This window comes from Papio anubis, chromosome 11, assembly GCF_008728515.1.
Source record: "Papio anubis isolate 15944 chromosome 11, Panubis1.0, whole genome shotgun sequence".
Taxonomy (NCBI): domain Eukaryota; kingdom Metazoa; phylum Chordata; class Mammalia; order Primates; family Cercopithecidae; genus Papio; species Papio anubis.
Window position 1 is genome coordinate 84,599,332 of NC_044986.1, and position 25,199 is coordinate 84,624,530.

At 41.7% G+C, this 25,199-nt stretch overlaps 1 protein-coding gene across 11 annotated transcripts in view; it reads right to left on the reverse strand.

Moving 5' to 3' along the window:
• Window positions 1-4,871: 4,871 nt before the first annotated feature.
• The window catches only part of PTPN20 (protein tyrosine phosphatase non-receptor type 20), a 115,768-nt gene continuing 95,440 nt past the window's right edge, over window positions 4,872-25,199 (reverse strand). For 8 of the 11 annotated variants that reach the window (XM_021943299.1, XM_009214428.3, XM_009214430.3 and 5 more), the window contains 2 exons: window positions 22,276-22,338; window positions 19,914-21,572 (listed from right to left, as the gene is read on the reverse strand). In XM_021943299.1, the coding sequence (XP_021798991.1) occupies window positions 21,507-21,572; window positions 22,276-22,338 (129 nt within the window). In that variant the 3' untranslated portion in view covers window positions 19,914-21,506. Of the gene's footprint in view, window positions 5,128-18,457; window positions 19,716-19,913; window positions 21,573-22,275; window positions 22,339-22,486; window positions 22,642-25,199 lie in introns of those variants that run through there. The other 3 variants (XR_001906328.2, XR_002524277.1, XM_031652338.1) reach the window with 3 other exon arrangements.

Genomic DNA, 25,199 nt, shown 5'->3' on the forward strand with positions numbered 1-25,199 from the left:
AGTGTGTAGTGTGCATCTATTTGGTGTATTGTGCATGTGTGGTGTGTGTAATGTGTGGTGTGCGTGATGTTTGTGGTGCACGTGGTGTGTTGTCTGTGGAGTGTGTGGTTTGGGGTGTGTGCAGTGTGTGGTGCATATGGTGTGTTGTTTGGAGTGTGTGGTGTGTTAGTGGAGTGTGTGGTGTGAGGTGTGTGGAGTGTATGGTGTATATGTGTGTGGTGTGTCTGGTGTGCTGTGCATGTGTGGTGTGTGTAATGTGTGTGGTGTGTAATGTGTGATATGTGTGGTGTGAGTGCGTTTGTGGTGAGTGGGGTTCGCGGCACCAACAGGCACTCAGAGTGTGGTTAAACCCCTGCTCTGCACCAGATGTCCTGGGAGTGCTTCTGTGGAACCTGTGCCTGAACTGCAGGCTGCTCCTGGCGCCTTGTTTCTAATGAACAGAACAAGGCAGAAGTCATCGGCCGCCACTTCCAAGAATAGGTTACAAAAAAAACCCTCTGGATTCTGCCCCGGGTGCCTCCTACCCGCTCACTTGCCTGTTTCAGGGAAAGCCGGTGGCCAGGCTGTGGCCTGGAGAGGACCACGCAGCAGAGAACTGAGCCTGGCCTCAGCCAACAGTCTGCAAGTGATCCACCAGCAACTGCCTGAGTGTGCTTGGAAGCAGAGCCTCTGTGTGAGGGGAGCCTGTGGGACACCCTGAGGCAGAAGACCTAGCGAAGCCACCCCAATCCCTGCCCCATAGGAACTGTGTGAGGATAATTGTTGTTGGAAGCCACCAAAGGACGGGCAGTTTGTGACGCTGCCACAGAGAACTAACTCAATGGGCCTTTTCTGTCCCCTTCTGAGTCCCACACTCCCTGCTATAAAGTAGGGATTGGGTCACAGGTCATGCTTGCTTAACATGGTGCTTGGGAGCAAAGACAGACTCAACACAAGTCCCCTTTTTCCTGTCCACACTCAGAGGCAGGCTTGGATCCTGCTCACTCAGCCAGGTGTTATGAAAAACCCTAAGTCAGGCTCCGTCTCACAGCTGGGGGCTGACAAACAGCACCGCTTTGCCAGCCACAGCAGCCGGAGAAGGAGGTCACCAGCACCAGGACTGGAGAGCAGATCTGATGGCGTCAGCTCGGGCTTGCTCCGTCCACGCCGGGCTAGAGTGTGGCCATCGCTCCCAGCCACAGAAGCTCATTGATCTCTGACCTCCGTGGTGGGAACAGGCCTTTCTCCAGGACGGGCCCTGGCACCTGCATTCGGACAATCCGCGGGTACTCTCTAGGCCAGGACCGCCCTGATGGAAGACTGACGCCCTGCCTTTGGCACGGTGAGTCTAGGAAGAGGCACCTAGCCACTGCCCACATCTATGGGAGACACCCCTAGCCAGCTCCTGATTCCCTAGCCTCACTCAGGCACCTCCAAACACTCCGTCCATCTTCCTGACTAAGGGGCAGGAGGCAGCCTCCCACCCCCACAACGCTCGCTGCTGCTCCAGGCTAGCCCAGGGAACGCCATGTGCAGTCCCACGGCATGGACCCCAGGACCCTGACTCTCCAGGGTGGGCCCTGAGAGGAATTTCAGAGCTGCTGTCTCCCAGGGGAGGCTGGCCAAGCCCCTTTTCTCCTGCTCTTCCTCCCGTCAGGCACAGCAGTTCCCTGCTCTGGGAAAGTACAAAGACCTTACCTCTGAGACCCCTCCACCTTCGAAGTTCTAAAACCAGGATTCTCGCATGAGTCACCCTAACAGCAACCCTGATAAGATGTTCTTCCTACTTTCTAGATGAGGAAAGTCAGACTCTAAGGCTCAGAGTTTTTGGCAAGATCACACAGCAAGGGAGGCAGTCTTAAACATGGCCCCAGAATCCCTTGACCTTCCTTCCACTGAGGGGTGGGGTTTATGCCGTCTCTTTGAGCCTGGGCTCTGTGGCTGCTTGGCCAAGGAAACACTGTGGACATGATGCTGAGCCAGTTTCTGGGCTCAGGCTGTAAGAAACCTGGTTTCTCTTGGAACCCAATCATCCTTCTATGAGGGTGTCCAAGTGGCCCAGGGAGAAGAACCTGGCTTGGCCCCCTACTGACAGCCATGCGGTGTGCCATCTTGAAAGCGGACCCTCCACCCCACCTTGCATTGCTCAGGTGATACCATGGGGAGCCATCCCCACGAAGCCCGACCCACACTATGTCATGAGCTAAATAAATGTGTTTTTTTAAACCACGAGGTAATTTTAAAATTCAGTGTAATTTTAAGTAACTGATACAGCAAGAAATGATGAACACAGTTCAGATGATATCCAAGTCCATGGTCTTTTTGATTCCAACCACCGCTGCCTCTCTGATTCTCACTGCATTCGTCTGAATAGCTTATTAGGGAACAGAGGCCTTGAAAAGACCCCCAAACTGAATTCCCCTTCCCCCAGGGACAGCCCCCACCAGGAAATTCCTTTCAGGGCTGTCCTCGCTGCATTTCATCTCTAGCCCTGTGGCAGGGGTAGAATTCTTAGATGACCCCTAATGACTGTCGTCTTTTTTATAATTTTTCTTGAGTGAGTAAATGTGAGTATGAAAATCTATCACTCTCATGATTATGTTACTAATTTGGGGCAAGGACTTTGCAAACGTTATGAAGGTTACTAGTCCGTCAGTTGGCCTTAAGGAGATTTTTTCTGCGTGGGTCTAACCTAATCACAGGAGACCTTTAAGAGTAGAACATTTTTTTTTCTGGTGGTGGGAGATGAGGTAGTCAGAGAGATTTCATGCTTAAAGAGGCTCGTACACTAGGGAGGTTCTCCTCTCCTGAGACAGAGGGGCCATGGGGCTAGGCCCTGAGAGGAGCCTCTAGGAGCTGGAGTGGTCCTCAGATATCAGCCAGCAAGAAAGTGAGGACCTCAGTCCAACAACCACAAGGACATGAATTCTGCCCACAACCTGAATGAGCTTAGAAACATTTTTTTCCCCAAATTGTCCAGAAAAGAATGCAGTCCTACCAACAACTCAATTTCAGTTGTGGGTTTCTGGACGGACAACCCAGTTGAGCCCACCGGGACCTCTGAACTACAGAACTGTGAGATAAGTGAGTTGTTTTAAGTTGCTAACTTTGTAATTTGTTACATAGGAATAACAAAATTAATACGACCCCATTCTTTTTGTTTCCAGACTCTTCCTTCTCCAAAAGTGTCCTTCCTTTTTTTCATTGCAGACCTTGTAAATGGGAGGACATGTAGATCTTCAAGCTGTGGCTGGAGGGTGGGTCTACAGCCGTGGCCAAGGCCCCTGGGCCAGCCCTTGGGAGTAATGTTTCCAGGCGTCGCTGAGGGTTGAGTGTGGGCCCGCAGTGGAATGCCTGAGCGTGCACTAGCTGGGCCTCCATGGCCTGGCAGAGCCTTCCCAGGCTGGACCGGCTGAGTTTCTGAGTCCAGGGGATGCCTCCAACAATCAGGCTCCCAGACTTCCTGTTAGGGTGACTAAGCCCAGCCTTAATTAGGTGGCCTCTGATGATCTGGACTCTCCCGATTTCCTCATTTCTAGGACAATAATGGTTCTCTGTTCATACCAGACTTTCCCCCTAAAGAACCAGCCCCAGACTCTTCACACAGTTTATTCCATCTTCTCCCTGTGTAACCCCAGCCTTTCCCATCTCTTACCTTCTCTGAAACCCAGTCACACTCTTACAGCACATGCTTACACTGCTGTTCAGAGGGGGCTGAGTGTGCCTGACGCCCCTTCACCTCCTCTCCTCACCCCAGTTCTTGGCCACACTCTAGAAGGCAGGCAACACAGGAGTTCCCATGTCCGTCTTTAAAATGAGAAGCCTGAGGCCCAGAGCCCTCAGCACGGAATGGAAGGCTTTGAATGCAAACCTAGAGGATTCCTAGTTACTTTATGTCTCTGCAGTTACTTTCCAGGTTTTTAAAGACAATGATCTTTTTCTTCTACCACCACTGAAGTTATCCCCTTCAGAAAGAAGCACTGGCCTAGATATGCAACAGATTGTTAAAAAAAAAAACTGTCTGATAATTGCAAGGTTGTATATTTACTTATCATATCAAGAAGCAGCATGTGGTTTTGACTCTCCATTTCCTTACTAATCATCTTATCTGTGCTACAACCCTACCATGTTATCTGTGTCCACTCCACGGTTGCGTGTTCACCACATCACTGGAAAATAATGCCACTCCCTGACAGCATACCCCCACAAAGCTCCCTGTCTTCTCAGAGGATGGGGGCCCAGACCCTCAACGCCCTCTTCACTCTGCCCCCTGCCATTGTCTCCAGGATGGGAAAGGAGAGGACACCAACCTCCATGATCTGACTCTGCTGAAACTTTGCTCCCAGGCCCTCTCTGGTGGCCTCTGACTCCACTCTTCTCAGCCACACACAGAAACATCCTCATCTTGGGTTTCTTCATCCCTCAAGAATCAAACCAGCTCCCAGGCCAAGCCCTCTGACATTGCCGTCATTGGCCACAATCTGCCTCCCTTTTCACCTCTCCCCAGGCCTGGTTCACCTGCTTTTTATTTCCATAAGAACATCCCATTCTTTTTTCCTGCAAGTCCCTCCTGAAACCATTTTCAGCTCTATCCTCACACACAGACCAAAACCCTGCAGAGTCCCCCTTTCTGTGGCTGCCTTGTCAGGAACCAACCATGGATAAGCCATCACCTGCCTTCCTGTATCTCCTGGCCAGTGCAACATGGAGGGGAAGCTGTGCAACTGTGTGCCTTGGCTCCTTGACAAGCCAGGGAACCCCCACCAGCCCCCCAGGCTGCTGCACAGCCCAGCTCTTCATCCCTTGCTAGCATCCCAACAGATGTTCCCAATCTCCTTCTTTTTCCCCAGTCCACAAATCCGCCCCCACGTCCCAAACTCATACCAGGTGAATTCACTTTATAATTTATTGAGAATTTCATCCTCTAATGACATTCTCACCTTCTCTCCCCTTCTCCTCAGAATGTCTCTTATCTTTCCCCAGTGTGTCTTTCTCTGAGAAATACCCTTCCTCTTTTTGAAACAAACATTTCCCTCTGGACTCTAAATCTCTCAGCTTCCTGATTCCTTCCTGACCTCCTTCCATTTTTCTGTCTTCCAACTTCTTCCAGTTTTCTGTCTTCTAACTTCTTAAAGTTTTATTTTTTAGCTGTATTGAGATAGAAACGATACACAGAAAATTGCACATATTTAATGTATACATCTTGATGAGTTTGGACATATGCACACACCATCACCACAACTAAGGAACTAAACATAGTCATCACCTCCAAAAATTTGTGTACTTCTGTAAGTCATGTTTTTTTGTAAGAACACTTAACATGAACTCTGTCCTCTTAATGTATTTTAAAATGCACAATATTATATTGTTAACCATAGGTACTATGCTGTACAGCAGATCTCCAGAACTTACTCATCTTGCATAACAGAAACTTTATACCTTGAAAAACAATTCCCCATTTCTTCCCCTCACCAGCCCCGGCAGCCACCATTCTACTGTTTCTATGAGTTTGACTATCTTAGATGCCTTATATAAGTGACATTATTCAGTATTTGTCCTTCTGTGACTGGCTTATTGCTTCGTATGTCTTCTAGGCCCATCCTTTTTGAAGCAAATGGCAGGATTTTCTTCTTTTTAAAGGCTGAACAATATTCCATTGTGTATATGCATGGCAGTTTCTTCATGCATCCATTGATGGACATAGGATGATTTCATATCTTGGCTATTGTGAATAGTGCTGCAATGAATGTGAGAGTGCAGATATCTCTTTGATATACCAGTTTCTTTTCTTTTGGATAGATACCCAGTTGTGGAATGGCTGAGTCATACAGGACTATTTTTAGTTTTTTTGAGGAATCACCATGCTGTTTTCCATAATGACTGTAGTAATTTACATTCCCACCAACGGTGTAAGAATGTTCTCCTTTCTTCACATCTTTGCCAGCATGCTACTTTTTGTCTTCTTGATAATAGCCATTTTAACTGTGACAAGATGATATTGCATTATTTTGATTTGCATTTCTCTGATGATTAGTGACGTTTAGCACTTTTTCATATATCTGTTGGCCATTTGTATGTCTTATTTTGAGAAATGTCTATTCAGTTATTTTTCTCATTTTTTCATTGGATTATTATTATTATTATTATTATTCCTATTAAGTGGTTTGAGTTCCTTACCTATTCTGGTTACTAATCTCTTCTTAGATAGATATTTTGCAAATATTTTCTCTCATTCTGTAGGCTGTCTCTTTGCTTTGTTACTTGTTTCCTTTGCTGTATAGAATTTTTTTAACTTGACATGATCCCATTTGTCCATTTTTGCTTTGATTTCCTCTACTTTTAAGGTATTACCTAGGAACAGTCTTTGCCCATACCAGTGTCCTGAAGCATTTTGAACTGGGACATTTTTGAAAGTGAAGGAGGTGTTATTAATAATTACGTAGGTCAATAGGCATCAAGTAGACTGTCCTGATCATCCTAGCCCCAGGGCTTGCCATAAGTGTATTTGGGATTTGTTTTAATCGGGTATGGTAAGACACACAGGAATTAAAATGACTGTCAGGAAGAAAGAGGCCTCCACACAGATCCCTAGAAACAAGAGGCGTGGTGCCTCAGTCAGAGCCCCACAGGGAAGCACTGGGTTTAGTAAGCACTGGGTTTGGGCAAGGAGAGTGGGAATCTGTGGGCAAGAGCCTTTATTGAGATTTCTGTGAAAAGCAACAGGCAAGGCAAGGTAAACAGGCCTAGGAGAAGCTAATTTGAATAATAGGAGAGGGCTCTGGGCACAGGGGCTGCCCAGGTATCTGGCACCTGGCCCTGGGTGATTAGGGCAGGTGGGTAGTGGTCATGAGTGGGAGTCCCCTGGAGGAGGCTGTTCAGGGTGTAAGCTCTGGACTGGTTGGTCTGTGTCTGAAAAGCATGCGCTTGGGTGACTTGTTCAGTGTCCTTAGGAATTGGCAGCCCTGGGAGGGGCAGCAAGGCCCCAAACTCTCAGCAGCAGAATACAGAAAATAAAAGGGATAGCTAACATAGGGACTATCGCAGTCACCCAAGGGGCTTTTTCATAAAGTACATACTTCCTTTCCACCCCCTCTCCTTTCCCCTCCCCCAGGTAAGAATGACTGCCTGAGTGAGCCAGAGCTACCATGTGCACATGCACACACCAGGTGTGTGCTGGAAAGGGAGGGATCGAGAGCCAGGGCTTTGCCTGCTGCCCCCCCAACCACCCCAACTTATACTGACTTGACACATCTAATACCTCAAGTCTAAGTCTGTGTCCTTCACCTGCTGGACTGGATCCCACCTCCTGCCTGGTACCGTAGTGACTCCTATTTTCTCTTTCACCTGGAACGTCTTCCCCCTCCACCTGTCAAAGACCCAGCTCTCTCAAGGCCCTGCTACAAGGCTATTTCCTGGAAACGCAGCTTAGGCATCTCTCCCTGCCTGAGTCCTGGCCGCAGTTTACACTCCCTCCAAGCCCCTCAGCCTGCCTTCTGCCATGTCTGCCTCTCCTATGAGTGTGCGCTTCCTAAGCAGCTCCTCCTCTGGGGCAGAGAGAGGTATAGACACTCTTAGAATGAACGATGCTGCCCACCTCCAGGGTAAGACATGCGTGCTGATGTGCCAGCACCTTACTCCCTGGCAGCATAGTAAATGGAAGCCTCTGGGAAACACCCTGTCTTAGCCTGGTGTTTCCCATAATAGGTTACAGGGGATGTGCTCTTCCTGGGGTTTGCGGAACTGCAAAACTCACAGATTAGACACTGAGGAGCCTGTGATGAAGCGATTCTCCCTAGGGCATTTGAAAACTTTTTTTTTTTTTTTTGTAATTTATGTACTTGCCCTCTTTCTTCTGAGACTCATGGGACTGGTGGTCCTGAAAAACATAAATGTCTAAGAAAGGTGCTTTCAGGAGACTGTAGGGCCGTGCTTAAGCAGGGGGGTCCTCCTGCAGACTGCAGGTCACGTTGGCTGGATTATCATCTGTTTCACTGGCGATCCCAAACCTCCAATTAAGGTGACTTTGCCTGGTGAAGCTAATATGTCCCATCTGCTCCTTCCCTTTGGTCCCCCAAGGGACATAAACTAAGCCGGCCAATCCCCTTGACCTTGGCTCCAGTCAAGCTAATCCGCTTTCAGTCCCCTGAATGCACCATGCTGCTTCTCACCTCTGCGCCTTTCTCACACTGCCTGCTTCAACCGCAAATCTCTCTCTCTCATATACTATCACCTAATGTAGATATAACCATCTATACAGACATATATATAAAACACATATGTATATATGTATGAAGTTGGACATGCATGTGTATATGTTAGGCTAGAAAGACGATAGATACATGATAGATGATATAGATGATGATGGATAGATAGTAGATGATAGATCAATAGACAATAGGTAGATTATAGATAGATACAGATGATAGATTAGATAGATGATAGATAGACGATAGGAGAGATTGTTTATTAGGCTGCCCCTTTTACTTAGGACATATCTGGAAATATTCACTAAATGAAGAAAGGAAATTAAACTAGAAAGCAAGTGAATGGATGGATGGATGGATGGGTGGAAGGATGCATGGATGGAAGTAGAATTTGTTTTACACATATTGGAGAATTTTAATCTGATAATAAATAGAAGGTGTGGCTCGACAAGGACTCCTTCCTTCCCAGACTTTAGTCAGTCTCCTTTGAGCCCTCTTCTTGACTAGCCTCGGCCTGTTCAACTCATTTTACGGAGACTCCCCCCAACCCTTGATATATAATTAGGTTCCTCTCAGTGATTTTCCACTCACTGATCCCTGACTATACCCCTGCACCTTGGCTCTAAATCCTCAGCTGTCTTTTCTGTATGCAAAGTTGAACTTAGTAGTTCTATACTTGTCTCCCTCCCCTACTGCAAAAACCTTTCTTGCCATTTTTAACAACTGTCCAGTGCAATTTCTCCTCGACAGGCTGTGAATGTGTACATATAGACCCCATTATGGGTTTCACTGGGCTGCTTTGGACAAATCTTAGGCGTTGTAGGTTGTCACCGTCACATTTGTAACATGGGTGTACTGCCCACTGGGCTCTCTGAGGAAAGGCTTCAAGAAAGGGTCAGAAGGCGATTCTCAAATGTAATGTGTGCTTTACAAGTCAGCCTAGATTTGAAGCGGTGTATCAGCACTAAACAAACACTGTGTTCTCCTTCAGCACGCTGGATGAACAGCAAAGTGTTACTCATTCAAGTTTGTCCTCCTAGCCCTAGGGTTGCCAGAATAAAAGATGGCTTCTCTAGAGTCAGAAGGGCAAGATAACTGGGGGAAAGGAAGTGAACACTGGCTCAACTGTTAGTGTGTGCCTGGTTCATGCTCAGCACTCTGTCCATGTGGCCTCACGCAATCTTGCCAGCAACCTCCTCGGGCAGATATCATCACTGTTTCACACCTGGGTGCTCATCCGTGTGGCTTCTCTTCACTTGGCCTCTTGGCATTAGTCTAGTCCTAGCTTCTTTATGGCACGATGGTGGCTTCCCCAGGGTAGCAGAAGCTGCTGATCTTCTTAAGGGCCAGAATCAGGACTGGCTTAAAAATCATCACTTTGTCTACATTTTATTGGTCAGGGAGTGTCAAAGGTTTGCCACCAATTCAAGGGGCAGGAAAAGACTCCACCTCTTGAAAGTAGAGCAATGTTCCTGCATAGGGAGGGGAGGAATTGATGGAGACCATCTACTGCCTGCCCTGACCCGGGACAGGGACCTGGTAGGGGTGCTGCTGTCTAAGGCCAGGAAGCAGGTATTGGACACCCGTGGCATCATGGACCAGAAGTGCATTATACCTACCTGGGCCAGGTACAGGTGCTGATGGACTCAGAAACAGATGCGGGGATTCAGTGCCGAATCCAGGACAAATCCACACTCGCTTACAGTAAGCCTGCATGTCACAAATCCGAGGTGGCCCTGTAGAGGGAGCCACGGCCTTTTCCTGCTAGTTCGGGCTAGCCTTGGGCCACAGCAGCCAGCCCATTGGTCCAGCGGGAGCCCAGAATGTGGGGCGAGGCCCTCTGGGTGCTTGCTGGCAAAGCTGCCTGGGCTGTGTGGCTGTATCACAGTCCTGACCGCACCCTCCCAGCCTTCCCAGAACAGAGCTTCCAAGGCGAAAACACCTCCTGGCTGTTCTCATTCCCCAAATGGCTATGTTTTATGATGTGCTAAGTTTGGGGGGAAAAAAACAAAATTCCTCCAGCTGTGGCGTGATCCCATCAGAAGGCATTCCAGGGATTTGATTTATAATCTCTGGGCATGAGCCACATGCTGGGCTCTGTGAGAGGGGTGCCTGTCCCGGGTGCTGCAGGGCCAGGGCCATTGAGGCCCTCTGGGTGGAGCTGCCTCCTTCGTGGGTTCCCGGCTTCCAGCATGCTGGAGCTGTCTCCAACTCCAAGTTGCGCATGGAACAGGCATGAATATACAATATTCAGTCAGAATGAGCTCACTCTGCTACCACTTTGCATAATATTTATTTATTCACTCATTTAGCAGAGTTTCTGGGGGCTAGAAAATACCTTAGGTACTGATAATACAAAATGAATATGGCAAAGATTGAGATATGTTTGAACCAAGGTTAATATCAGAGGTAGCTATTGAAATTATCAACCCAACAATCAGCTTGTAAAACAGCCATCTGTTTTCTGTCCTTTTTTTTTTTTTTTCAAGGTGGGGTTGACTTATTGCGAGGGTGGTGGTAAAAGGAAGTTCTATATGAATTATTGGAGAATAACAGTTCTGAGAGGAGACATGGCTGTTCTAAGCCCAGCCTGGTGCTGGTCTCCCTGGTGTCTTTCTCTCGAGAAATAAACAAATGAAAGTTGATCTCAGCAACAAGGACCCATCCGGGTACCCACACCTTTCCTTCCCAGCAGCCCTGCAGGGTTGAGGCTTGTTCTCACAGCCTGGAACACAAGAATAGCGTGTGTTCCAGTTGGAGCAGAATGATGCTGGCCTAGGAAAGACATTATACCGAGTGGGTTTCAGATTCTTACTGCTATCCAGGAAAGGACAGACAACCACTTCTACTTACAAGAAATGCCCACAATCCCACTTCCCATCATGGGCGGAACATGCAGAGGACCCTGTGTGCAAGGTGGTGCAAGGCCAACAAAAAATCAAGTCAGGTCAAAGAGGAAAAGTGTCTTAGCCCAACCACAGTATTGAGAAGGGAGCCCTGCACAGTTGAGTCATTATTTTGATTCAAAGACTGTCTATTTCTTTTTGTCCTCCCTTTGTCCCTGTGTTTCCTTGGTTGCGATTGTGCTCGGTGAGTGAACTGTCCCTGGCCTGCTTCCAGGGTCAGCAGGGCCTGAGTCTTATGTCACCTTTGATCATCATTGGCAGCTTCTCCAGTCCCCTGAGACAGACAGGACAGGGGGCTTTAATATCTTTGAGCAACTATACACATAGAGGGCTGAATTCTAGACACAGCTGACATATGCTATGACTTATTTCATTTTTAACTAGTAAGTCTTGGGTCTATCTGTTACTACCAGAATCTTCGAAGCAAAACAGGAATTTCAAAATTCAGGAGGATTAGCTTGACAGATTTCCCAAAACCTTGGACAGCAGCATGAGTTAAAATGTGACCCCCACCACCACTATGCATTAATCATGACTAGCTTGCCTCTGTCAAAAAATGGCCTGGGAGAGAATGGGCTAGAGGTGCTGTTCTATCTGTCAAATGTGATCTATGTAATAATCCTAGTTGGCACTGCAGAATGAAAACTCAAATGCATCTCTTCTCATTCCATGAAAAAGGAAAGCTCCTGAGGGTTCTCTGTGACAACACTTATGCTACTTATTCTTGGTCCTGTGGTGGCACTCAGTTTCTCTAAAAGTGAAAGGACATTATGGGGGCCTTCTTCGCCCCAACACTAGGAGATCACACAGTGAAAGTCAGGTATTTGCATTCATTCACTCCTCCGAAACTATATGCTACTCGAAACTGAGGAGCAGAGACACCCCTGCCCCTACGGGACAGTGTTGGTGAGGATGGGTTTAGAGACAACAAGCAAAATCTGAGTTGCCCCCTGCCCTGATTCAACACCAACTGTCAGCATCAGCTGGCAGAGAGGAGGAAAAGCGGCTTCCAAAGAGGAAAGGAACAACCAAGGCAGCCATTCGAAGATAGTAGAAAAGAAAGCAACAGGTAGCTCAAGAATACACAATAGATGAAAACTATGGCTTCCACACAGGAAAGCTAAAGGAGAGAGGCCCTCAAAAAAAGGTAGCAGAAAGAGTTTAAAAGTGAGTTGACCATTTAAATGATATTGATTCTTCCAATCATGAGCGTGGAATGTTCTTCCATTTGTTTGCATCATCTGTGATTTCTTTCAGCAGTGTAATGTAATTCTCCTTGTAGAGATCTTTCACCTCCTTGGTTAGATGTATTCCTAGACATTTTTTGTGGCTGTTGTCAATAGGATTGTATTCTTGATTCTCAGATTGAACGTTATTGGTGTATAGAAATGTTACTGATATTTGTACATTGATTTTGTCTGATGAAACCTTACAGAAGTTGTTTATCAGTTCTAGGAGCCTTCTGGTGGGGTCTTTAGGGTTTTCTTGGTTTATGATCATATTATCTCTTATTTCTTTTTCTTGCCTGATTGCTCTGGCTAGGACTTCCAGTACTATGTTGAAGAGAAGTTAATGAGTATGGGCATGAACAGACACTTCCCAAACCAAGAGATAAATGCAGCCAACAAACATATGAGAAAATGCTCCATATCACTAATCATCAGAGAAACGCAACCACAATCAGATACCATCTCACACCAATCAGAATCACTATTATTAAAAAGTCAAAAAATAACAGATGCTGATGAGGCTGTGGAGAAAAGGGAATGCTTATACATTGTTGCTGGGAGTGTAATTAGTTCAGCCACTGTTGACAGCAGTTTGGATATTTCTCAAAGAACTTAGAGCTACCATTCAACTCAGCAATCTCATTACTGGGTATATATCCAAAGAAAAATAAATTATTCCACCAAAAAGACACATGCACTTGTTTGTGCATCTCAGCACAATTTACAATAGCAAAGACGTGGAATCAACCTGGATTCCCATCAGTGTGGACTGAATAAAGAAAATGTGGTACATACACACCAGGAAATACTAAACAGCCACACAAAAAGAATGAAATCATGTCCTTTGCAGCAACATGGATGCAGCTGGATACCATTATCCTAAATGAATTAATCGAAGAACAAAAAAAACAAATACTGCATGTCCTCACGTATAAGTGGGAGCTAAACACTGGGTACTCATGGACATAAAGATGGAACCAATAAACACTGGGGACTCCTAGAGTTGGGAGAGAGGGAGGGAGGCAAGAGTTCAAAAATTACCTATTGAGTACTATGCTGACTACCTGGGTGGTGGGATCAGTCATATGCCAAACCTCAGCATCACACAATATACCCATGTAACAAATCTGCACATGTATCCCCTGAATCTAAAAGTTGACATTTTTTAAAAAAGAAAGAAATAACTTAGCATGTCAGTGAAAGACTTTGTATTAATGACAAACTCTAGTGGAATATATGCCTCTTTTCTTCACTTTTACGTAATACAATTTAAAACTTTCAAAAATAAAAAATAAATGAGTCGACAACAGTGCTTGGGGAAAGCAATTCTTGTTTCTTAATGCCCTCCAACCCAGGTCTTCTGCCTTCCCACTGGCAAGTCATTATAAAGCTAAATGAAACAATAAAATGTGCTCACTCTCTCTGGTTATAAGAATTATGTTTCTAACACAATAGATTCCTCCATAACAACACTGAATGAGAAAGAGAAAGTAAGTGAAACAATGTCTACAAAGACCTCCAAGTGAGAAAAGAATGACACATGAATATTATACAGAACCAAAATGTCATGTACATATAAAGAACCTCAAGAAATTGAAAAAATGCCAGAAATCAAGGACAATAGAACTTGTGAGCCCATTTTGGAAAACCTTTTGGAGGATGAACTCTCATCAACCAAGTTATGCATAAGGAAATTTCTATACACTAGCTGAAGAGACAAAACAAATTAGTCACTATATTATGCTCTTCGGATATTTAATTCACTCCTCCTTATCCTTATGTTCCTAATTTCATAACCAAAAGCTGAAGTGATGCCATTTTATCCATGTAAGTTCTTCTCCAGGCTCTTCAGGTACTAATTTGCTTAAATCTCTTCAAATATTTTATAGTGTTTGTTTTCATCGACAATTGGAATATGACCATGTTCCCACCTGTCCTACTTATTAGACAGGTGTGTCACAGGGCAAGTGGCATAGTGCCAGGAGATACACACTTGCACGAATGTCCATGTATCTGGGTGTTGGCAACCAGAGTGCACATGAGCGTGAGAAGGGCTACTTCTGTGACTTTCCTGGACCAATAGTCCCAATAGAGCCAAGCTAGAGCAAAACCACAGCCTCCTCACCCAGAGGCACCTCCCCCAGCACTCATCTATTTAGGACTCCCCAGCCCATCTCCAAGTGTTGTGCAGCACTCTGAAGCTCCTCCTCACCCCCTTGAGGCAGCTGCTCCAGGGGTCCCTGGACTCCTCAAACTCTGATTCCCCTGGCAGAACACCCTCCTGGCTGCAGGTGTGGCTCCTGTCCCAGCCTCAAAGCAGCAGGTTCCTGTGCTCTCATCGTTACAGCAAAGAGTTGAGGGCTCTTTTCTTTTCATTGAAACCCCTGAGGAGCGCCCCCCAACAATGGAATATCCCCAGGCTATCTGTTCTTATCATACTCATAATGTTTTGGCTTTGTCATGCCATTTACCCAGCCTCAACTTGACATACTTTCCCTGAAGGTCTAAATCCAGACAAAAATATGAGCAACCCTTCTCAACATTTGGCCTCCCTAACATTATTACAAACCCCTTATTCATGGTCTTTGGCTCTGTCCAGAGTGTTGGCAGTCTCTTTATGCCTGGGTTATTCTCCCACACAGTATGTGACCTGAGAAGTCAGCAATGGCTATTGTGCTCTAATGTCATAGCAAGTGGCATGCCACCTAGCTCTGGGGGTGGCAGTCAGTGCCAGGGGCCCAGTCATTGTCTTCCCTAGAGGTCATAAGAACTCTCATAGAAACAAGTTGACCCCACAGGTATGCCAGCCCAGACATCCTGGTGAGGCCCCAGCATGCCCCAGTTCTCAACCGCAAGCAGCTCGGGAAGTAACGAAAGGACCCAGGCACCATTTGGTTTTGTAAGGCCATACAGTAAGGCTCAGACTCTTGGAAAGCCAGCCTCAGTCCATTGTTGCTATTGATTGAGTCCTTTGTTGCTATTCGCTTTAATGTTTACTTCATTTTCTGTTTCATGCAGGCAGAATTCCTGGTAAATAAGCCCTTCAGCAACCGCAGTCTTGTGCTCTGCTGGAGATGTATATTCTTGGAGAATGAAATACTGTGCCATACATATTTCAGTCTGGACTGTGAAATGCCTTCTATACATCTGATGTGTAAGAGAGATGGTTCCGATTGCTGACATCTCAGTGGTGATCCTGAGAGAAAGGCTTGACAGAGAATTTTAAAGGTGCTCTATGGAGTGTAATTAACCAAATCCACTCCCTCTCTATATCTGAAAAAATTTTGGCATTGTCACCAGTGAGGAAGATAGCTTCTTTTGCATAAAGGAACTTTTAGTTGTTTCCCTGGGGTTATTATCTCCAAGCCTGGCTGTGTGGTGGACTCGGTTTCCCCAGTTGCACTCCAATCCATTCTTGAGACCAGTCCAAGACAGTACTTGACTTGTAGGACAGAAACAGTGTTTTACCATAAAATGTGCTCCTGTTATAAGTTTGCTGTAGCTATCCCCTAGCAGATTAAGGTAATTCCCTTCTATTCCAAGTTTACAAAAAATTTTTATTTTTAAAATATAGAATGGATATCAAATTTGATTAGAATTTTGTTTCTGCATCTACTGAGGAATGGCTCTTGGGAACAATATTTCCTGAGCTCTTGCATGTTGATTTCAATTTGCACCCAGGGCATCAAGGTCAGTTTTTCTAGATATAACATATTTGGCTCATAAAAATCTTTCCTTGGACATTTTAACTATATTATTCCATCTTCTTTTGTATTAAAGCATTACTCTTAAAAATCTGACAATAATCTAATTTTCTTTTCCTCATATTCTTTTGCACAACCCTCCCCCATTTTCTTTCTTCAAACTACAGCAATTTTATGTAAAAATGTATTAAACCTTGGTATTGGTCATACTCATTTGATGGTTTCAAGTATGTACTATGATATTTCAACATACACTTTTATAACCAATTATTTCAGTAATATTTTCTTTAATTATTATTCTAAATATTTCTTGAATTAGTGAATTTGTTCTGAACCCTTACTTTGGTTTTTCTTCTTTAAACTTTCTATTATCTATCTACTAGTCTTCTTTCCCTATCATTGATTCTTGTTATGCTCTTAAATCCTGTTTTCTTTCTCCATTTTGTTTTGAAATTATTCCTCTTAAGCTTTCTATTTATTGTAAAGCATCAGTTATCAAATTTTTTGTTTTTTCTAGTTTATGGATTTTATTTCTAATTTTTGTTTCTAATTCTTTCTTGATTTTCACACTGCTTTAAAATTTTCTAGTTCTGATTTTTGTTGTTCCATCCTGCTTTATGCAATTTTCCTATTGTCTTTAAGCTCATTTTGAAATAGTAGGATATCGTTTTCTGTGACTTCCTGAACTGCTTGCCATTGAGAACTGTTTTGAGTATATCTTTCTGGTATACCTTCATTGTTTGTAAGGGATGCTATTCAGCTCCTCAGTCTTTGTTTTCTTATGGTAACTTGTATGGGATTTGATCATAATATTTTCTAGTGCTTGTTTCCATGTGAATTTGGTTTTCCTGAAGTAAACTTGGCTTGGACAGACAGCTCTCACAAGTTCACTAAGCTTGCTTTCTGAGGTTTTCTGGCTCTATTCTCAATTACTTTTATAGGACCTTCTCTTTTCTTCAGCCCATTCTCTCCATTCTGCTCAATTTTAATTCTAAGGTTTCTCCTCAGTGTGACTCTGTTCTGGGAAGGAGCCATGGCTGGTCACCTTTAAAGCAGGTAAGAGCTACACTGCTCTAACCCCTTCAGGCCCTACCATGTGCTCCTTGCACTTTTGCACTTTGAAAGTGAGCAATGCCCATCCAGTTTCAGACACCATCCTCAGCTTAGCCCTACCACACCTCCCAGTAAATATCTGTTGGATCTTTTGGCTGTGTTCAAGTCTATCAGTTGGCAAATAAAACTGGTCCTTCACCAGAGTTTGAGAAGCATTGCTGAAGGAATCAGCAGAGGGAGAGATGAGTGTTAGAAGGCTTCATGGAAGAGATAGTTCTTAGGCCAGGCCCTGGAGGGCAATCACGGTCGAAGTGAATGTTGAAGTTCCCCAGCGCTCTGCCCTTGGCCTCCACCTCACTTTCCTTGTGGAGCTCATCCATTCCCATGCCCTCAAACATCACTTTCAAGGCAAGCATTCCTCCATATCTGAGTTTTCAGCTCAGGAATCTTTTTTAACATGAAACTTGTGGAGACACTTGCATAGGTATAACAAATTCAGCATGAACTAAACAAGTGCATGACTTTCTCCCCACATTTTGTCAATGAATCTTACAAGTTTTGTTGCATTTTTATTTTCGTTCAGTTCCAAATATTTTGTAACTTCTAATTTTTTCTCTGACTCATATATTATTTAGAAATATGCTGTTTAATTTCCAAATATTTTGGAATTTAAAAAATATCTTTACATTATTGATTTCTAGTTAATTCCATACTTTATATTGTTACATTCTTCTGAAATATAGTGAGACTATGACCCAAAATATAGTGTTTTTTGGTGAATGTTCTATGTCCACTTGAAAAGAATGTGTATTCTGCTGTAGTTTAGGGTTCTATAAGTATCCGTTAGGTAAAGCAGGTTGGAAGGGTTATTCAAATCTTTTATATATTATTTTCTGTTTACTTGTTCTATCAATTACTTAGAGACAAATGCTGAAATCTCAAACTCTAATTACGGATTTGCCTATTTTTCCAGTTTCACCTTATCTATCAATTTTTGTTTCATGTATTTGAAGCTCTGTATTTGAAATGCTATCCATAGCATAAATTCACAAATATAAACGAGTCTGTAATGCTCAACTCTATTTTGTTCCATTTATCTATCTATATATCCATGTGCCAGAATCAGATTGTTTTCATTACTGTGACTTTAGATAATACTTTGACTATTGCTAAGGCAAGCCTTTTCCCTTTCCTCCAGTTAATTTTTCTTTCTCAAAAATATCTTGGTTCTTTTCATACATCTACTGTTCATTTAGAATGTAAGCATCATCTGGTCACATTCTTGTTAAGTTTAATCTTAAGTATTTCATATATTTTATAAAATATACATTTTATATATGCCTGTTGCACAGAGATATTTTTCCTGTTGAAGATACAGGACAGGGGCTGGCAAACGTTTTCTTTAAAGGGCCAGGTGGTAAAAATTGTAGGCTTTATAAGACACGTGATCTCTGCTGATACTATTCATTCAGCCATTGCCATAATACAAAAGCAGCCATAGACAATATGTAAACAAATGGACATAAAGCTTTATTTACAAAAAAAGGCAAGAAGTCAGATATGGCCTGTGGGCCATAGTTTGCTAGTTGTAGATGAAGAGACAGACTAATAGATGTAGAGAAAGATTAATTTTTACATAGTCATCTTGTATCTTAACTTCCTAAGTTTGCTAATCCTATTTTTGAGTTGAGTCTCTTATCTCTATGTGGACAACATACAAACAAAACATCATTTTGTTCTAGTTTTCCAATATTTACAGCAATTTTTCCACTTTTGTAGTCTTACTGCATCGGCTAGGTAACTCTGGAGCAATACTCAGCTACTGTGCTAACAGGAGGTATTGTTTTGTTAATGGGGGGCTCTATTTTTTCACCTACAAATTTGATGTTGCTGTTGGTTTCTAAAAATTGTTCTTTATCACGTTCAAATATCAAATATGATGCTTGTATTCAATCTTTTAAGATCCCTTCTAATTCAAATTGTTTATTATGAAGTAATTACCAGTTTTTGGTTGTGGCTGTAGACAAATGAGTGTTCCAGTGAGCAATTCATCACCCCCATTGAATACCGATGACTTGTTTTTACTTAATAGAGACTTTCTGAATCTTTTTGTTCAATTACATGAACCTCAAGACAACATAGAAGAAAATGAATTCTTTCCAGGAATTAGAAAAAAATTAAGTAGGAAATAAAAGTTTTTTGCTTTAGACTTTTTAAAGGTGTTTTCCTTTGAGGTTTTTCAATAAAAATAAATCACTAAAATAACTTTTGAGTGCTAAAGGTGAACTTTGCTGAAAATTCAATAATGTTCTAAGGAGATTGGGGGTAAAAGGTCCAAAGGAAGATAAATTACTAACTCTAATATGGAAGAAAAAAAATCTATGATGTTTATTTCTGAAAAGCTTTGGTCTAACATGTAAGCCTCAAGAACACACAACTTTAAAAATACGTATTTAAAGTTGAAAGTTAATAAATGTGTATATGCTTATATTTAAATATTTTAAAACTTCCTTTAAATTAGCATTCATATACTCACAAAGGTGTCAATGAGAGTTTCATATTCATATTGCAGGCAGAAATTGATTCATTACTGATATAAAATTATTTCAATAAGTCAAAAGTTTTCACTTTGGCATTCACCTTCCAAGAATGAAGGGAAAACAAATACAATTAGTATTTCCATATTCACTCCTTTAATTTCCCTGGAAAACTAAAAATTAGTCCAGCTGTAAAAATACGAGGCATACATTAAAGGAGAGACATGTTTAACATTAAGCATTGTGGAATTTTTCTTTACAAGACTATTTCAAGGCCCAGATAAAAATACTTCAGGCAATACATAGTAAATATTTTATTTTAATAATAGCATAGAATTCTTCTGAAGAAAATTGTTATACATTATAGTTATTATTTTACAGTAGCACAGAGAAAATAAAATTAGAGATACAAATATTAAGGATCAATTATCAAAATGAAATTAACACAGACTATTATTCATATGAACAATGTAAACAGAATCATCTATTTGATTTAACATCAAATATATTTTTGGCATATAATTATATTTAAAATGAGAATTATCAATTATTCAATCAATTCAAATATACTCATTCAGCCAAAATAAGAAAGTAAGCCTCTTAGAAATTCAAGATTTATAGATTAACATTAAACATTTTCTCAATAAATAGAATATTCTGATCTCCACTGAGTTAAACTGTATAAACACTCATATCTGTTGTTTTATAGCTTATAATTAGGTATAACTGGTCACCAAAACTCCTTGCCCAAAATATCACTATTAATTGTACGAGGCAAAGTCCTATAATAAAATTAATGTAATAATGGCCCCATCTTTTCAAAAACAGAATATACAAGTTTCCATTTTCATGACTATGAATCTGGTTTTCCAAACTCTGGTTCCCAAATCCAGTTTCTAAATGTTTCAACAGAGGTGAGAAAGTAATGGAAATAAATGATTTAACGGAACTCTGGAAAAAGAACTATCATAGATCTTAGTTTAAAAAATACATCAAACATAAGAGATACCATGAATGACTCAGAATTATATAATAATGCCTACATCAAACTTTATGAGTTAGCTAAAGGGCAAAGAGTAAGAGGCAAGTTAAATGTAATACTTGCTTTTAACAAAGCAGACTAAGTAATATGTTAAGGGCTAGGGTGGGATAGGAAAGAACTCAGGCCTGGCAAAAATCTCCTCTTGGGCTTTCTATATAAACATCTATTTTAGTTTTGGACTGTTCACCAAGAGGAGCTCTCCCCATCCGTGAAATGCTTCCCAGACCAACAGGTCCTTGTCTAGCTGCTGTAGGAAGGCAGCAGTGTGAAAATGCAGGAAATAGAAGCCAATTTGTGTCCAAAGTTAGTCCACCCTAACTGAACTTTTTTTAAACTAGGTTATTCAAATGCCAGCTAGAAGTACAGGCTCTAGCTAAAGAATATGAATAGATATCTGTCTTAAAAATGCCTGGAAGAGGTCATGATGTGATCCTGTAGTTTATTGGCCTTATGTTCTCCCAGAATAAGAGCTTATAAAGTCCTGGAAATCCTCAGCTCTCTCCAGCCACCCTTCCAAATAAAATCTTAATGAATATAGTTTAAATCCTTTATTGGGCTCTGTAATCCCTTCAACCAAATAGCCAAGCTGCAACTGTTTTATGTAACATCTGTTTCACTGGAAAATGTGGGAAGGTATTTTGATATTGTCTAGCAAGATCAATGAGTAAACACTGTTCACCCCAAGCCAAATGATGTTGCCCTTCAGGGAGCTTTTAGAAAGAAAATAAATTGATAAACCAAGAAAGCAGACTGTATGCATAGCAAAGCCCTTCAGCACAGTGCGAACATGTTCTTTAGGAGGAGGCTCAAAGCCACTTGGTAATTTCAAGTGAGAGGCAACAGAAGTCTTTCTTAATCCAAAGTCAGAAGTTTCCGAAGAACTTTAAGCACAATATCGTAACAAAAGTGATACTGCTCCTATATACATATATATAAAAAACAACAGAATGTTAAGTAATTGAATATCTGAACCCACTTTCAAAAAACACATTTGTAATTTTCAGTCACACTGGAAAGTTCCTAAAAAGAGCAAACATTTAACTATAAACACTTAAGAACTTTATGTGAATACATTTTTAAAACTATGAGGAAGATAAATGATCAAAATATAGTCCTTGGCCTAGAACTAGTTACCTTAAGGCTTAACATAACTTTTTTTTTTTATCATTATCCATACTCTATTAATCTACTCTCCCAGTGACTACTAACTAATCTGTGACATAAATAATGTCTTTTTGTGACATCTCAATAACTTTGACAGTTTAGTAGCAAGTAAATATCTCAAACTGCTATGCAGAAATGTTTTAAAAATAACTTTAGATGTTACTTAAATAGTACGGCATTATGGACAAGGCATGTGTTTGGACATGAGGAGACCTCAACTTCAGGCTTGGCTCTTCCCCTTCTATCTGAGTGACCCCGTGAAGCAGGCTTTACTGCTCTGAATTTAAAGTACTTGGTCAGGAATACCAGAGCACCAAAGCAAAACTAATGTCTACCTCAAACAGTAGGAATTCAATGAGATTATGTCAGTAAAAGAACTTTATAAGTGGTAAAGTGTTAGACAATGTTAACCTTTATATTCATTAATCTTATTATTATGTATGTGGTGAAAGCTTACCTTTGTTTGAATCATGCCAGAACGTTGTTCTCTCATTTGGGCCACTATATCCATGATGTTGAACTGTAATAAGATGACAGTAATTTTGTATGATCCACGTAGGGCGAAAAACACAAATTCACAGATTGCAACAAAGAGTAAAAGAGATGTCAAGATTTAACCAGAAAGATTTCGTTTTCACTCACAAGAAAATGTACTATTTTTGACTTACCCAATGGATAAGGAAGACTTATTTTAATAGGTTTTCAGGAGAAAGCAGGAAGCAATCATTCATAATAAGAAATGCTCTCCAAAATAAGTAATAAATTTGTCCTTGTGTGTCCCCGTTTGTTATCCAGAGGCAGAACTTAAAGCAGCACTGTAATTCTGGAAAGGAACAGAAGACTTTCTCTGGCCCCAACAATAGCATATCTGTTTCTTATATGAAAATCTCTGTCAACTCACACGGAGACCTGGAGCAACAGTTGACCCAACACTAGATTCTAGACTGCGTGTGGACACCAGTACAGCTGGATGTGGTCATTGAGTTGGTGCAGGTCTACAAAGGTCTGTTGCTGGTCCACAATAAGTCGAGAAACTGGGAGTAAGTGCTCAGAAACTCTTATGGCAATTTGACACTGGCACGGCACTGAGAAGTGTGCTCAGCTGAACAGGATATAGACCCGCTCAGGTGTTGCTGAACTTGCCTGGAGAGTCACATATGGTACAAGCTGAGTATTAGTCATTTCAGCAAGACATTGTGGACACATGTAAGTTTTGTCAACTGTAACCCCAAAGCATATAAAAATAGAAAACAATAAGCATTCCTTTATTTTCATAGCTTGTCATTTTTATAATTAAAAATTTTAATTAAGCCTTTTTAAAAAACTTCTTGTTTTTTTAGAGACAGGGTCTTGCTCTGTAGTCTTGGCTGATGGAGTGCAGCAGTGTCGTCATATCTCACTGCAATCTCAAACTACAATCCTCCCTCCTCAACCTCCTGAGTAGCAAGAACTATAGGTGCATGCCACCATGCCCAGCTAAATTTTTTATTTTTATTTTTGTAGAGATGGGGGTCTCACTATGTTGCTCAGGCTGGTTTCAGACTCCTGGCCTAAAGTGATCCTCAGCCTTGGCCTCCTAAGGTGCTGGGATTATAGGTGTGAGCCACCATGTCTGCCATTTATTTTATAATATAGACATACAGGAAGTTGTACAGGGTGGCCCTGTGTATCTTTCACCCAGTTTCCCAGATGCTATCATCTTGTTTAACCAGATATAATATCAAAACCAGGAAAGAAACTGACATTGGGACAATCCACAAAGTTTAATTCAGATTTCACCAGTTTTACATGCAACTGTTAGTGAGCATGTGAACTGGGTATGTGTGCATGTGTGCACATACACAGCTCCATGCAATTGTATCATATGTGAAGATTCATGTAACTCTAACCACAGTCCAGATACAGAGCTGTTCCACCACAAGTCTTCCTCCGGCTATCCCTGTAGAGTCACACTCAACCACCTCAGTCTCTAACCCTTGGCAAACAGTAATCTGTTCTCCTTCTCTATGCTTTTGCTATTTCAAGAAGAAATAGCAAAATTCATTATATGAATAAAATCACACAATATCTAACCTTTTGTGATTTACCTTTTTCCCACCTAGAATAACTTGGAGATCCATCCAAGTTGTTGGTGTAACAATAGTTTGCTTCTTTTTATTGCTAAATAATATTCCATGATGTGGATGTGTGCCACTTTAACCATCAATTGGTTGAAGAACATCTGGGTTGTTCCAGTTTTTGGCTATTGTGAATATAATCTGCTATGAACACTTACATACAGCTTTCTGTGTGAACATAAATTTTGATTTCTCTGGGATAAATGCCCCAAGAGTGCTATTGCTGGGTTATATGTCAACTTTAGTTTAGTCAGTTTTTTTCCCCAAGAAACTGCTCAATTGGTTTCCACAGTGGCTGGTACCAGTCTACATTCCCAATGTCTCATACATATGGGTAATACATGAGCAATACAGTTTCTCCAAATCTTCAAATTCTCCAAATCCTCACCAGCATTTCTCCAAATCTTCATCAGCATGGGATGCTGTCACTATTTTTACATAAGCTTTTCTAATAGGTGTGTAATGCTACTCCATCCTGATTTTAATTAGCATTTCCCCAAGGGCTAATGAAGCTGAGCATCTTTTCACATGCTTGTCATTTGTATATTCTCTTTGGTAAATTGTCTGTTCATGTCTTTTACCCATTTCTGTTTTTCTTTTTTTTTTTTAACTATTGATTTTTGAGGGTTCCTTATAAATTCTAGATCCAAGGACTTTGTTGGATATGTGCCCTGCATATAGTTATTCTCTAGCTTTTTTTTAAAACCTCTTCATTGGGTCTTTCACAGAAAATAAAATTTTAGTTTGCTTTCCCTCTAAGATCAGTGATGGCAACAATGCCTGCTCTCACCACTCTTATTCAATGTAGCACTTGACATTTTAGTACAGCAATAAGACCAGAAAATAAGTAGGATGTATACAGATCAAAAAGGAAGAGACAAATCTATATGCACATAGCATGACTGTTTATGTAGAACATACCAAAGAATCTTAAAAAAAACCCTACAAAACCTCTAAGAATAAGTAAGTTCAACAAGATCACAGCGAACAAGATCAACAAATGAAAATCAATTGAATTTCTACATACTAACAATGAGTATGTGGAAACTGAAAGTTCAAACACAATACCATTTACAATTGCTCCAAAGAGAATGAATAGGGTAAATTTAACAAAACATATACAAGATCTATACACTGAAAATGACAAAATGCTGATGAAAGAATTCAAAGAAAACCTAAATAAATAGAGATACTTATGTTCATGGACTGGAAGATTCAATACAGTAAAGATGTCAGCTCTCTCCAACTAATCTACAGATTTAAA